We start from the raw sequence: 14,961 nt of genomic DNA on the forward strand, positions 1-14,961 counted from the left end.
TGTTCTAGCTTCCTAGGACATAGGCAGCTGATAGTTAAAATGTCTTTTGACACACCATTGCCAGGTTTGTTTGACCAATTTGTTGCACAATAATGATTTTTATGCTCCCATATGGTTGATATAAGCCACCACCATAGTATTATCAATCCGTAACCACATATGTACGTGCTGCATTTGAAATGCATATGCTTTTTAGCCCAATAGGCGATCACCAATCCCAAGTAGTTGATGCCCGGTGTGTGTAGTAACGATGTTTGTGAATTTGTCCATCTGTTACCTGTGCTGGATATGGAGTTTAGTTGCTCCCCAGCTTAAAGTACTGGCATCGGTTTTTAATAACCAAGTTGGGATTGGTGATGATAATAGGGCTGAAAACTATGCCAAATATATGTCTGCCCACCACCGTAATTGTGATATAGCTTCAGTGGGTACATTCATGATTTGATTATAGTGACCCAAGTACCTTGGCAAAGTAACAGTCATATGGATGGAATTGTTATTGAAGCCCAGATAATCCATGGTAGTTAACGCTTCAATTCTGGTTTATCTGGGCGTGGGATGAACCTCAGAGCTTTAGGGAGCTGTTTCGTAGCTAGAACTGCTGCCACAGCTAATTCCTTTGTTTCCCCTAATATGAGGATATCATCCAATATATGCCATGATTATGCTTGTTTTCTCAATATTTTCATGGCCATTTTTAATATTTATAATAGTTTAGGGCTGAGGTTAAACCATTGGGAATGCTCTATACTCCCATAGTTGCCCTAACCGGGATATCCATTATCCAGGTAAAATTTTTTAGGTATCTATAATGATCCTAGTGTATGGGTATAAGATAGTTAGCATCTTCCATATCAATGCTCCCCATAGGTATCCTTTGGAGATCAGATGTCTGGCAGTGACAAAAACCCGTCTCCATCTTAAAGTGTATATACTCAACAGATTTATTTAGTGATATTAGATCAATGATGATGCTACATTCACCATCTTTTGTAGTTTTGGTGAATATATTCGATACAAATTCCAATGGTTCATGTTTACTCCCATGATCCGTTTAGTAATGAGCCTTTCTAGTTCAGCTTGACCTTCTCACTTCTCTTTCTTAGAGGGAGAAAATGCCCTTTGGGCGCATTGCTGAACTGGCGGTAATATGCCCAATTTGAATTCGTTTTTATCCACTAATACTGTTGAGTATATTTTAGTTATTTGTGACAGCATCCCATGCTTTATCAACAAGTGTAAATGCCCCCCCCCCCCCCCCCCCCCCGCAGTTAGTAGAACACCCTTATTTAGTGTAAACTGGGAGGAACCAGACTACCTACCTCCATGTTTATTGTTTTTTCATGAAGGCCTAGTTTGCTGGTATGCTGGTGCTGTCGGTGGGGCGGCGCATTTTCCCACGGCTCCGCTCTGGGCCCCTGTCTAAAAAGAACTTTGGGGGTAATGTGAAGCGGTCGCCAGGCTTTCACCAGTCCTTGTTCGATATTGCTGGTGGATGCCGAGGGGTGCTGCCAGCTGGGTGTTGGATGCGATGTCCTGCTCGTTCCATGGCCTGCCCTCATGAGGCGCACAGGTTTAGCTGCCTCTCTTCCCGCAGCAGCGGTTTGCATAGCCCCGTATATTTGGGGTTGCGGGCAGGTCTTATATGCACCAATGTCAGTCGAGTATCCCAAATTTGGGAACATCTTAGGCGTCAGCACCCTCGTAGTGCAACGGGATAGTCTCATCCTAGGAGAACCACCTTGGTGATCATGGCGTCTCGCCTGCCAGGTGAGTATGATCCGTGGAAAACGAGCAAAGGCGGTGACATCTTGACCCTTCTGTTAGGAGCTTCAGAATTCGCTGCTTTTAGCTCTTGGCTGCGAGTCTGCTGACCCAGCTGCCTGCGGATTTGCCTCTAGAAAGGCCTGCTCCTGCAGGGCTTTGTTGGGAAGATGGTCGCGTGGAGGAGCCATGTAGTGGCCCACGACACCCAGTAGCTCTACCTGATCCTGCTCCCCTGGCATACTGCTGTTCTCGTCCGCCTGCCCAGCGTTTAAGCCAGCCCAGCCCTGGCCTCCTTAGCTAGCCTCAAAAGAGGGAGCAAAAGGGTGTGCTATAAATTGGAGGAGGCATAGCTCAAACTCCGCTGTTGCATCAATCCCTCAACAAGGGAGATGGCTAGTGCAATAGCACTGGGGTAGGAGTGTCAGCTCCCTTGGCATTCAGCCAGTGCCCCTTTTTTCCTGGAGGTTTTGAACTCCATGACCTCCTCTGGCTTGGGGAGACAGACACACTTGTTTTTGCTGTCTCCAGCCTGTTCCAGTGTTGGAGGAAGTTGATTCCTATAGAACCTGTAATTTTGGTAAGATTTTTGTCTTACCTGTATGTAGAGGCTGCCTGCCGTTTTTCAGGCGGCATTGTAGCGGTTCCCGGGCGGCGATTCTCCTTGTCAGGAGTCTGCAGGGCTGCCGGTCGGGTTTTTAAATTTCCCGCCGGTCCGCTGCTGTTAACCAAACAGCTGTTCAGCGGACCGGCATAGCGCAGCTCCCTGTCAGCGGTCCGCAGCCTGTGCGGTCCCGTTTGCGCCTTTCCCCCTCCACTGTCGGCTCCTTCGCTGGAGTCGAACGGGGGCCGCTTCCTCTGCTGCTTTGCTCCCCCTGGAGCAAAAAACCACAAGGCCCGATTAAGGTAAGTACTTACCTCACGGTTTGCGGGAGCTGCCCGACTCCCGCTGGCCGCGTTGCACAGCTGTGCGATAATGCCGCACCTGCGCACTGGGCTGGGATCTTCACGGAATCACTCACGTGACTCCGAAGTAAAATCCACAATATAGACACATATAGTGGCTTGGAGGGAGTTTACAAATGAGGCGGGTGATTTATTTTTATTTGGCAGCTGGTTCAGTAAGATTATCATTTTGTTCGACTTCCACGGGAGGTAAATGTCCATATCACTGATGGGGACGAGTCAGTGTGTGGAAGAGAGATCGACCGACTGACCATATGGTGCCAGCACAAAAACCTGGCCCTCAACACCAGCAAAATCAAGGAACTGATTGCAGACTTTGAAAGGGGTCGGATGGGGACCCACAGTCCCGTTTATATCAACGGGTCGATAGTGGAAAGGGTCAAGATAGTGGAAAGAGTCAAATTCCTGGGTATGCATATCTCTGAAGATCTTTCCCGGTCCGAGAAGACTGATGCAATTATAAGTCAAGTCGTCAGGTTTATTCGTCACATACACATACGAGATGTGCAGTGAAATGAAAAGTGGCAATGCTCGCGGATTGTGCAAAAACACTACAAAACAGAATGGAACAGAATCACATATTACATATTTGTGAGAGAAAAAAAACAAAAAAACAGCTATTTTAAAAAGACACCACACAACAGTAAATTGGTACAGTAAGTTAGTCCCTGGTGAGGTAGGAGTTTACAGTCCTATCGTTAGCCGGACCCAAGATGGCTTGCACCTGTCCAGTCGCCGTCATGGCAGCTCCGCGGAAACTGCGTATTTTTAACTTGCATGTTCTTTTTTTTTAAAAAGTTCCAACTCCCTAGCACTAACAAAGTATGATAGGGAAACTATCTTAAATCTAAACTCTAGCGTAAACGGAGACTTTTTAAACGCTGTACTCACCGATCCAGCGTGGCCAGCAGAGATCAACAATGGGAGCGCGGCTCCAAGGAAAACCCGGAGAAAACATCGGGGGGGGGGGGGGGGGAGATTCGGAATAGGCTGAAAGCCCAAGCCTTCCGTCCCCCTCTGCCCAGCATTCTTCTGGCGAATGTGCAGTCCCTGGAAAACAAGCTGAATGACCTCAGGACAAGGATCAGATTCCAGCGGGACATAAGGGACTGCAACATCCTCTGCCTGACCGAAACATGGCTGGTCACGCTGATTCCGGATCAGGTAATCTGCCTAACCGTGTCCTTCACTGTCCACCGTACTGACAGAACAGAAGATGGACAGCTCCGATCCAACAACTCAACCCTTTTACCGCAAACTTGCGAGACCCCGGACGATGCCCCCAAATGATAATTCCGGTATTTATATCCCTTAGTCCGTTCAGTGAAAACACTGGTAGTTGATACAGTGGGAGGTAACTTACAATAGACGGTAATTCTAGACCAATTACTACAGTATCACATGGTTATATAGGCGGGGACAATATTTCCACCCTATTACAATCATACACAGCAGAATATATCTTAGCCAATCACAATAGCATCGAACATCACTTGTTTTACCAGAATGATGATGTCACAGTAAGAAAAGTGAAACCTAACTTCAATCAGCCCCTGATCTTCAAAAACGGAACACTGAACCCTTTAATCCCAGAGTATCCCCAGTTCTGCATATAAATCTTTTCTGCACCCTTTCAAGCTTAACAACATCGTCCCTATTACAGGGTGATCAAAACTGAGCACAAGTTCAAAATGCAGCGTAACCACCATCCTATATAACTGCAACATGACCAACTTCTATACTCAATACTCTCCCTGATGAAGGCCAATGTGCCAAACACCTATCTACCTGCGACTCCACTTTCAAGGAACCACGTACCTGCTCTCCTAGATCCCTCTGCTGTACAACACTGCCCAGAGGCTCACCATCCAGTGTGTAGATCTTTCTCATTTAGTCTTCTCAAAATGCAACACCTCACATTTCTCATTTGCAACACCTCATAAATTTCACATAAAAATGCTTATTTTTCAGATAAATTGCAGGAACTTTATAGAACATCAGTTGACAGTTGCAACATCTACATATGGCGAAGGCCCTGTTGACCCTGAGCAGCAGGATGATGAAGGTAAGGAGATTTACCTGCTTAACACATTGAACATTCTCTTTGGCAGCCTTCAGGGGTATTTGAATGATGTCTGTTATTGCCGATTGTCCTCTATAACCGAGAAAGGTATTATCATTATATGTCGTTGAATCAAAGAACTGCGGATGATGGTTAACATACAAAAGGACACAATGTGTTGGAATAACTCAGCGGGTCAGGCAGCATCTCAGGAGAACATGGATAGCTGACACTTGGGGCGCTTCTTCAGACTGAGTCAGTGCGCTGAGTTACTCCAGCACTTTGTGTCGTTTCACCTTAAAACTAGGTGCCGATACCGCTGGTCTGCACTAGCGTGGCCTTCTTCAACAGCCACCACACGGTCTGGTTGATGCCACTGTTGTTGCTCAATTTGTAGCTGCTGGCCATCAGCTGTTTGTTCAGGCCACTGCCACCAACAAGATAAGCTCAGGCACCATGGGCACCTTCGCCTCTCACCAGCTGCCACTTCTTCCTGTCGGCCGTCACATTGTCTGCTCCTTCTCCTCTGCTGTCTCCTCCTCCTTCTCCCCCCGTTGTCACCGGCCACTCTGGCGGAGAAGGAAGAGGAGGCTATGGTGGAGTGGGTGGAGAGGCCAAATGGACAAAGCGACGCGAGACGGAGGAGGAGGACAAAAGCAATGGCCGATGGGAAGAAGTAGCAGCTGGTGAGAGGGGAATGAGCCCCGTGTTGACTGAGTGCGTCCTGTTGGTGGCAGCAGCCTGAAGAAAGCACTGTCCCCAAGGACTACAATGTGAGCCGCAACAACAGTGGCATCAATCGGACCATGTGGTGGGTGTGGAAGGGCTTGCTGGTGCACCTTGTGAACCAGGGATGGTGTTGGAAGCCAGGGCCAGAAGCGGAGGGGAGGCAGTGCAAACTGCGGGTGGTCGGCAGATCCTTTCGCAATAACTGAAATCCGTCATATAGGTGTCCGTTTACTGTAATGTTCATTCGCTACATTTAAGATGGCACCCAAGTGGGTCACAAGCAGGCAATGAATAGTATAGAAGACCAACTAGTGAATGATGTGCAGAAAGAATAAACAAATATGCTCGTTGAAAATAGATGGCTGGTAATAAATATAGAAACATAGAAAAGAGGTGCAGGAGGAGGCCATTCGGCCATTCATTGTGATAATGGCTGTTCGTCCCCAATCAATAACCCGTGCCTGCCTTCTCCCCAGATAAAGTATCTGTTAGTATTTTGTTGCTGTTTTGCATGAGACATGACTCTCAAAGAATGATAATATTGAGGTAACAATAAATATGTAAATCACAAAATTCCTCAGTGGAATGAATGAGAAAATTAAACGTTATTTACAAAAAGCCAGCTTTGCATACGAGTGCCATAAGCAAATGGTAGTTAACATGCTGTTCTGTCAATGGAATAAATTAATCTTTCTTCATGTTCATTCTTTAACTTTAACCTGTGTTTAAAATATACTTCTTTTGTCATCTTAAACATGCAGTCACTAATTTAGAAGTGAAGAGAGCAAATGCCTTGATCTCGGTACCAGTGGATATGAAGGATACACTCAACTGCTTCAGGGAGACATTGGTCATCACAAACTATATCAGTTGTGCCTTCCGGCACAGCAGAAAGCTGCATGCATTATTCCTGGCTTACACACAACAAAGTAAGTTTAAAACATATAGTTCAATGTAACAATGTAAAATTGAAGTAGTATATCGATAGACAATAGGTGCAGCAGTAGGCCATTCGGCCCTTCGAGCCAGCACCACTATTCAATGTGATCATGTCTGATCATCCCCAATCAGTACCCTCTTTCTGCCTTCTCCCCGTATCCCCTGACTCCGCTATCTTTAAGAGCCCTATCTAGCTCTCTCATGAAAGTATCCAGAGAACCAGCCTCCACTGCCCTCCGACGCAGAGAATTCCACAGACTCACAACACTGTGTGAGAAAAAGTGTTTCCTCATCTCCGTTCTAAATGGCTTACCACTTATTCTTAAACTGTGGTCCCTGGTTCTGGACTCCCCCAACATCGGGAACATGTTTCCTGCCCATGGCCTGTCCAAACCCTTAATAATCTTATATGTTTCAATAAGATCCCATCTCATCTTTCTAAACTCCAGAGTGAACAAGCCCAGCCGCTCCATTCTCTCAGCATATGACAGTCCCGCCATCCCAGGAATTAATCTTGTAAACCTACACTGTACTCCCTCAATAGCAATAATGTCCTTCCTCAAATTAGGGGACCAAAACTGTACACCATACTCCACGATTTCTAGAGCCAGTTCTTTAAGTACCCTGGGATGCAGACCACCAGGCCCTGCGGATTTATCAGCCTTCAGTCCCATCAGTTGACCCAGCACGATTTCCTGCCTAATGTGGATTTCTTTCAGTTCCTCTGTCACCCCAGATCCTCTGGCTACTAGTATATAACCATATAACCATATATCAGGAAGATTGTTTGTGTCCTCTTTAATGAAGACAGATCCAAAGTACCTGTTCAACTCATCTGCCATTTTCTTGTTCCCCATAATAAATTTACCTTTCACCTTCGTACCTCATCTTTTTCTCCCCATATTGCCTTTTTAGTTATTTTAGTCAAACCTCCCTGACAGAACGTCAGTCCCCATCCAGTTAAGATGTAACCTGTCTCTTTTGTACAGGTCACCCCTACCCCATAAGAGATCCCAGTGGTCTATAAATCTAAATCCTTGCTCACTGCACCAGCCCCTCAGCCACACATTCAGATCCCCTATCTCCCTGGTCCTGTCCTCACTAGCTCGAGGTACTGGAAGCAATCCAGAGATAACCACCCTAGAAGTCCTGCTTTGTCAGTCTTCTTCCTAACTCTCTGAACTCACATTGCAGAACCTCCTTCATCTTCTTCCTGACATCGTTTGTGCCTACGTGCACAACTCCTGCCGGGTATTCACCTTTCCTCTCGAGGATATTCTGGATTCGGTGTGTGACATCTTGTACCCTGGGGTACCCGGACGTGGCGTCAAAGGACATGAAGCTGAAGCAAAGAAGTGGAAGCCAAATAACCCAATGTAAACAAAGCTGAAACGCCAAATAACCGAAAGCGTATAAAGCCGAAATGCCAACTAGCCGAAACGGCGGGACGCCTAAATGCAAACTCACCGAAAGGCCGCTCTGCCGAAGTGCCAACTAATTGAAAGGCTGCGTCGCCTACAAGCCAACTAACCGAATGGCCGCTCAGCCGGAAAGTCACTTAATTAACCAGGTTCCCGAATGTAAGACCTATTTATACATGTAACATTTTTGTTTTTAAATCAATGTAAATGGCATTAAATCAATTTTAAATGGCATTAAAAATCAAAAAAGTGTTACATAGATTGAAAAACAAAAATGCCACATGTATAAATAGTTCTTACATTCGGGAACCTGGTTAATTAAGTGGTGGGATTATTTCCCTGTCCTAACTATGCCTTTGCTTTAGCCGGTGGTTACATCCATTCAATCCCTCCCTCGCAAAGATGTGAGATTTCATTAAGAACACACTGGGATGAATAGATGCAAGCAGCATGTAAAGCCTTTCTTCCATGCGTGCAATACATGAAGTTGATGAAATGAGAAAATTATCACACCAAAGATAGACACAAAATGCTGGAGTGACTCAGTGGGACAGGCAGCATCTCTGGAGAGAAGGAATGGGTGGCGTTTGGGTCGAGACCCTTCAGACTCAGTCTTCAGGTCTGAAGAATGGTCTCGACCCGAAATGTCACCAACGCGGGGGTCTGGACCAATCGCTGAAAGTCCCCCCCGCCCCCAGCGACGTCATGTCTGTTACTTGACTTTTCGGCTGAGCGGCCATTCGGTGAGTTGGCTTGTAGACGATGCAGCCTTTTGGTTAGTTGGCTTTTCGGCAGAGTAGCCTTTCGGTGAGTTTGCTTTTAGCCGATGCAGCTTTTCGGTTAGTTAGTGTTTAGGCGTCCTACCCTTTCGGTTAATTGGCGTTACAGCTTTGTACGCTTTCGGTTATTTGATGTTTTGCCTTTGTTTCCGTTCAGTTATTTGGCTTCCATTTCTTTGCCTCGGTTTCTCGTCCTTCGACGTCACGTCCGCACACGGTCCCTGGCACCAGGGAGGCAGCAGACCATCCCCACGTCTCACCTGCCGCCACAGAATCTCCTGTCCACACTTCGAACAACGGAGTCACCCACCACTATGGCTCTGCCCAACGTCAGTCTCGCCGTCGAGTCCCATCTCTAGGATTTGAGCCACTGACATCTCCACCGACTGTTCTGAAGAGGGCATACCTGTTTTCATTAGGCACAGCCACCTGGGTCTCCTGCACTCCACGGTTATCACCCTTTCTCTCAGACACACACCTTCATTCTTCCTGTATCCTTGGCGTGACCACCTCACTGTAGGACCAGTCCAGGAAACTCTCGTTTTCCCGGATGGCCCCCGAGGTGATCCAGCTGCTTCTCCAGTTCCCCAACATGGTCCTTCAGGAGCTGAACCTGGACGCACTTGCCACATTTGTAACAGCCAGAGACTCCATCTGTTTCCCTGCCTCTCACATCTTGCAAGTATCACACTGCCTCATTTTACCCATCATGTGTTCCCGTCCTCGCCAGCTTTTTGTATGGTCTCCTCTCTTCAGCTTCCGCACCGAAGTTTCACAAACCAAAGACTCACATTTCCCCCTCAAGACACTTCCCCCTCAAGGCACTTCCTTCACTGCCACTCTCCTAGAGCAGCCTTGCTTATATTTGCTGATAAATTGTCTAATTTGCCAATTTACAAATCAAATTCCTCAGTTTTAAACTGTTTTCCCCCTCTGACTCACCTTTCCCGTGGGTTTCAGCCAGTAAGCTCTTCTCCCTGCTTCTCTTTGATTGCTGCTTCTCCGAGCTCCACATAAGCATTGGGCTAACACTGGCTATTTGGCACTCTTTTTAAACTGTTTTCCTCTCTGTCTCACCTTTCCCACAGGTTTCAGCCAATAGGTTCTTCTCCATCTTTGATTGCTGCTTCTCCGAGCTCGATGTAACCACTGGGCACTATCAAACCCAGACTGCGAAAAACCAAACCTTTATTGATTGGAATATTCCCCAGCTCCAATATTGAGTTCAATTCTGGGCACTTCATTTCAGGAAGGATGTGAAGTTTTAGACAGGATATACAAAATTGACTCGAATAACTACTGACATCGTTTTTTGATTGGGGATTATTGTAGGATTGGTGTAAATGGGCGATCGATTGGTGGTTTGATGGTCAGATGGGTTGAAAGGTCTGTTCGATACCATATCTCGGTGACTCTATAATTACTTACATCAGCACAAAAGTGATCCATGGAATTTTGTCAAGGGAAATGCAGTGCAGTTAATAGTGAGAAAGAAAACTATTTGCTTCAGAAAGATATGGATGGACTGAACAGGTGGAATCGGAAAGACCATTGAATTGAATCTAAAATTGAATGTAAAGTATTGGGGAAAGTTGAACATGCAGGGAATTCATGATATATGATGAGATACTTCACAAGTATAAAGGAACAGACATCTTGAAGTGTATCTCCATTAACCACTGAGGTTAGAAGAGTATGTGGGTAGGATCAACAAGAGTAAGATGTTAATTTCATAAACTGAGAAGTCAGCAACTCGAGGACATTGATTTAATTGGTAAATGAGTGAAAGTAATCTCCCTAAGAGTAGTGGGGATTTGCAACCCACAGCTTGAAAAATGGTAAAGGCAGGGATTATCACCTTAAAAGGAACCCAACTGAGCTCAAGCTGGAATAGGTACAGAGAAGATTTATGAGGATGTTGCCAGGACTCGAGGCTCTGAACTATAGGGAGAAGTTGAGTAGGTTGAGACTCTATTCCTTGGAGCGCAGGAGGATGAGGGGTGATCTTATAGGGGTGTATAAAATCATGTGAAGAACAGATCAGGTAGATGCACAGGGTCTCTTGCCCCAAAGTAGGGGAATCGAGGACCATAGGTTTAAGAGTCAAGTCAAGAGACTTTATAACCATATAACCACATAACAATTACAGCACGGAAACAGGCCATCTCGGCCCTACAAGTCCATGCCGAACAATTTTTTTTTTTCCCCTTAGTCCCACCTGCCTGCGCTCATACCATAACCCTCCATTCCCTTCTCATCCATATGCCTATCCAATTTATTTTTAAATGATACCAATGAACCTGCCTCCACCACTTCCACTGGGAGCTCATTCCACACCGCCACCACTCTCTGCGTAAAGAAGTTCCCCCTCATATTACCCCTAAACTTCTGTCCCTTAATTCTGAAGTCATGTCCTCTTGTTTGAATCTTCCCTATTCTCAAAGGGAAAAGCTTATCCACATCAACTCTGTCTATCCCTCTCATCATTTTAAAGACCTCTATCAGGTCCCCCCTTAACCTTCTGCGCTCCAGAGAATAAAGACCTAACTTATTCAACCTATCTCTGTAACTTAGTTGTTGAAACCCAGGCAACATTCTAGTAAATCTCCTCTGTACTCTCTCTATTTTGTTGACATCCTTCCTATAATTGGGCGACCAAAATTGTACACCATACTCCAGATGGATTTGGTCTCACCAATGCCTTGTACAATTTTAACATTACATCCCAGCTTCTATACTCAATGCTCTGATTTATAAAGGCTAGCATACCAAAAGCTTTCTTTACCACCCTATCTATATGAGATTCCACCTTCAAGGAACTATGCACGGTTATACCCAGATCCCTCTGTTCAACTGTATTCTTCAATTCCATACCATTTACCATGTACGTCCTATTTTGATTTATCCTGCCAAGGTGTAGCACCTCACATTTATCAGCATTAAACTCCATCTGCCATCTTTCAGCCCATTTTTCCAAATGACCTAAATCACTCTGTAGACTTTGGAAATCCTCTTCATTATCCACAACACCCCCTATCTTGGTATCATCTACATACTTACTAATCCAATTTACCACACCTTCATCCAGATCATTGATGTACATGACAAACAACAAAGGACCCAACACAGATCCCTGAGGCACCCCACTAGTCACCTGCCTCCAACCCGATAAACAGCCATCCACCATTACCCTCTGGCTTCTCCCATTCAGCCACTGTTGAATCCATCTTGCTATTCCTGTATTTATACCCAACAGTTGAACCTTCTTAACCAACCTTCCATGAGGAACCTTGTCAAAGGCCTTACTAAAGTCCATATAGACAACATCCACTGCTTTACCCTCGTCAATTTCCCTTATTGTCATATGTCCCAGATAGGACAATGAAATTCTTGCTTTGCATCAGCACAACGTAATATAGTAGGCATGAATACAGAACGTATCATATCAGTGTGTCCATACACCATTATATAAATATATACACACATCAATAAATAAGCAGATAAAGTGCAAATAAACAGATAATGGTCTATTAGTGTTCAGAGATTTGTTTCAGTTGAGTTTAATAGCCTGATGGCTGTGGGGAAGGAGCTATTTCTGAACCTGGACGTTGCAGTCTTCAGGCTCCTGTACCTTCTACCTGAAGGTAGCTGGGAGATGAGTGTGTGGCCAGGATGGTGTGGGTCCTTGATGATGCTGCCAGCCTTTTTGAGGCAGCGACTGTGATAGATCCCCTCGATGATATGGAGGTCAGAGCCGATGATGGACTGGGCAGTGTTTACTACTTTTTGAAGTATTTTACGCTCCTGGGCACTCAAGTTGCCAAACCAAGCCATGATGCAACCGGTCAGCATGCTCTCTACTGTGCACCTGTAGTTGTTAGAGAGAGTCCTCCTTGCCAACTCTTCTCAGGATGTGCTTTGCTTTAATAATTGCATCAGTGTAGTCGGACCAGGAGAGATCTTCAGAAATATGCATGCCCAGGAATTTGAAGCTCTTGACCCTCTCCACCATCGACCCGTTGATATAAACGGGACTATAGGTCCCAATCCTCCCCCTTCCAAATCCCACAATCAGTTCCTTGGTTTTGCTGGTGTTGAGGGCCAGGTTATTGTGCTGGTACCATTTGGTCAGTCGGTCGATTTCACTTCTATACTCTGACTTGTCCCCATCAGTGATATGTCCCACCAGTGGTGTCAACAGCGAACTTGATGATGGAGTTCGCACTATGACCGGCTACGCAGTCATGAAGGGGAATCTGACGGGTAGCTTATTCACACTAAGGGTGGTGGGTGTATGGAACGGGCTGTCAGAGGAGGCAGGGACTATCCCAACATTTAAGAAACAGTTAGACAGATGAATAGATTGGGCAGGTTTGGAGGTGATATGGGCCAAAAGCAGGCAGGTGGGATTAGTGTAGCTGGGACATGTTGGCCGTTGTGGGCAATTTGGGTGGAAGAACTTATTTCCACGCTATATGACTCTGTGACACTTGAGGAACTATCGGGTAAAGGACTGAGGAAGCGGGATTAACCCAAAATCCCAAATGCATTTGACTGAAAGAGACCAAAATGGTAATGTTAATATGGATATATTACTGAGACCTGGATAAGTAATCCCAAAGATTAGATTTAAACCTCAGCATGCTAACAGCAATTTAAATTCAATTAGTCAAATCATTCTGGTTAAAATAGGCTGATGTCAGTAAGCCTGCAACTATTGGATTGCTGAAAAACAAGTCAAGATTACTTATCCTGACTATGCTCAAGACCCAGGGGAACTTAAAAGATCTCGCAAGCCATCCACCAATTGTGCCAAAATGGCATAAAATCAGTACCAGCAATAAAACTATATTAGCTACTCAGCATCAACTATGACACCAATTTCAGCATGCACTCCCCCATCACCATTGGCCCTACAATGTCTTCCTTACAAAAATATCATGCCATAAATAGAAGATGAGTTTTATAGACCATTCAAGCTGTGAACCATCTTACATAATAGCACCTATCGCCCATTGCCCCAGATTCCTCCCTCCCCCTCCATCAGTAAGTACAGTCCCTCAGATGTGCCTCTTGTCTAAACCATCAGGAATTTCCAGGGGCAGTGTTTCCGTGATATGTCGGCAGAGAACTAGTCAGCTCAGAGGGCTCAATTCACCTCTCTGTCTAATGTGGGAATTCGGGAGGCCCAGGACAATTGGACCCATGCATATTAATGGGAATGGGAAGAAAATGGGGCCAGGTCTTGGCAGCAGGTTGAATCGACCACAACTTCAGTTTAGAAATACAGTGAGGAAACAGGCCCATCGGCCCACTGAGTCCGTGTCGACTAGTGATCCCCCGCACTATCCTACTCACTAGGGACAATTTAAATTTTACCAAGCCAATTAACCTACAAACCTGTACGTCTTTGTAGTGAGGGAGGAAACCAGAGCTCCTGGAGAAAACCCACACAGGTAACGAGGAGAAAGTATAAACTCCATACAGGCAGCACCCGTAGTCAGGATTGAACGCGGGTCGCTGGCGCTATAAGGCAGCAAGTCAGCTGCACCACCATTGTGAACTTGCGATATTAATAGGACTTAGAATATATGTCATAATACAATTCACTGTAAAGCATATCAAGGTGCATTAAGTAATGAGAATAAGTATTAAATCATTTGCAGAAAGTAATTAACTTTATTTTCATTGCGGCAAATGGAGGTAAAACGTGTCAGCAAGATAAATTGTTAAAATATCATAAATTACTGAAACTTCCTCCGTTTACATTTTAGGACGGAAGGAAATAATGAGAGCCACACCTGGAAGAGTTGGCTTCACTACAACACCAACACTTATTGAAAATTCCAAACCAGCGGACCTGTCGAACGAAGATTTTCTTTTTTTTAGTAGCGTTTTGAGTAAGCCACTGTCGTGGTCACAAGTTTTGCTTGTCATCATATCATATGACAATACCATTGGTAAGATATGCATTACAACATCTAGCTTTTTAGATCTATTTGTATGCTGTGGTTCTGCCTATCATAGAAACTCACTCAGGTCTGTTTAGATAAATACGACAGTATAAGCACGCTATATGATTGGATTAAAGGAAAGACAGTCTACACAGATGTTGTATGCCATCTTTCTGTTTTTATGTCATAATTTTAACAAATAGATAACTTTCCCATGCTGGAAGTTATTTCATAGATGTGTCCGAGTTCAGGTGGTGCGATGATTGGTGCAAATATAAATTATAGAATTTACATATTAGTCAGATCATTTAAAATGCTTCTAAAGCTTCAATGTTATTTAATATAGT

At 45.0% G+C, this 14,961-nt stretch overlaps 1 protein-coding gene across 2 annotated transcripts in view; it reads left to right on the top strand.

Annotated features, from left to right (window-relative positions):
• LOC129707613 (cilia- and flagella-associated protein 54-like) overlaps positions 1-14,961 on the top strand; it is a 297,068-nt gene that overhangs the window by 234,810 nt on the left and 47,297 nt on the right. For both annotated transcript variants that reach the window (XM_055652738.1, XM_055652739.1), the window contains 3 exons: positions 4,702-4,795; positions 6,283-6,450; positions 14,435-14,620. In XM_055652738.1, coding sequence (XP_055508713.1) covers positions 4,702-4,795; positions 6,283-6,450; positions 14,435-14,620 — 448 coding nt within the window. The remainder of the gene's footprint in view (positions 1-4,701; positions 4,796-6,282; positions 6,451-14,434; positions 14,621-14,961) is intronic.

This window comes from Leucoraja erinacea, chromosome 22 (genome assembly GCF_028641065.1).
Source record: "Leucoraja erinacea ecotype New England chromosome 22, Leri_hhj_1, whole genome shotgun sequence".
Lineage (NCBI taxonomy): Eukaryota > Metazoa > Chordata > Chondrichthyes > Rajiformes > Rajidae > Leucoraja > Leucoraja erinaceus.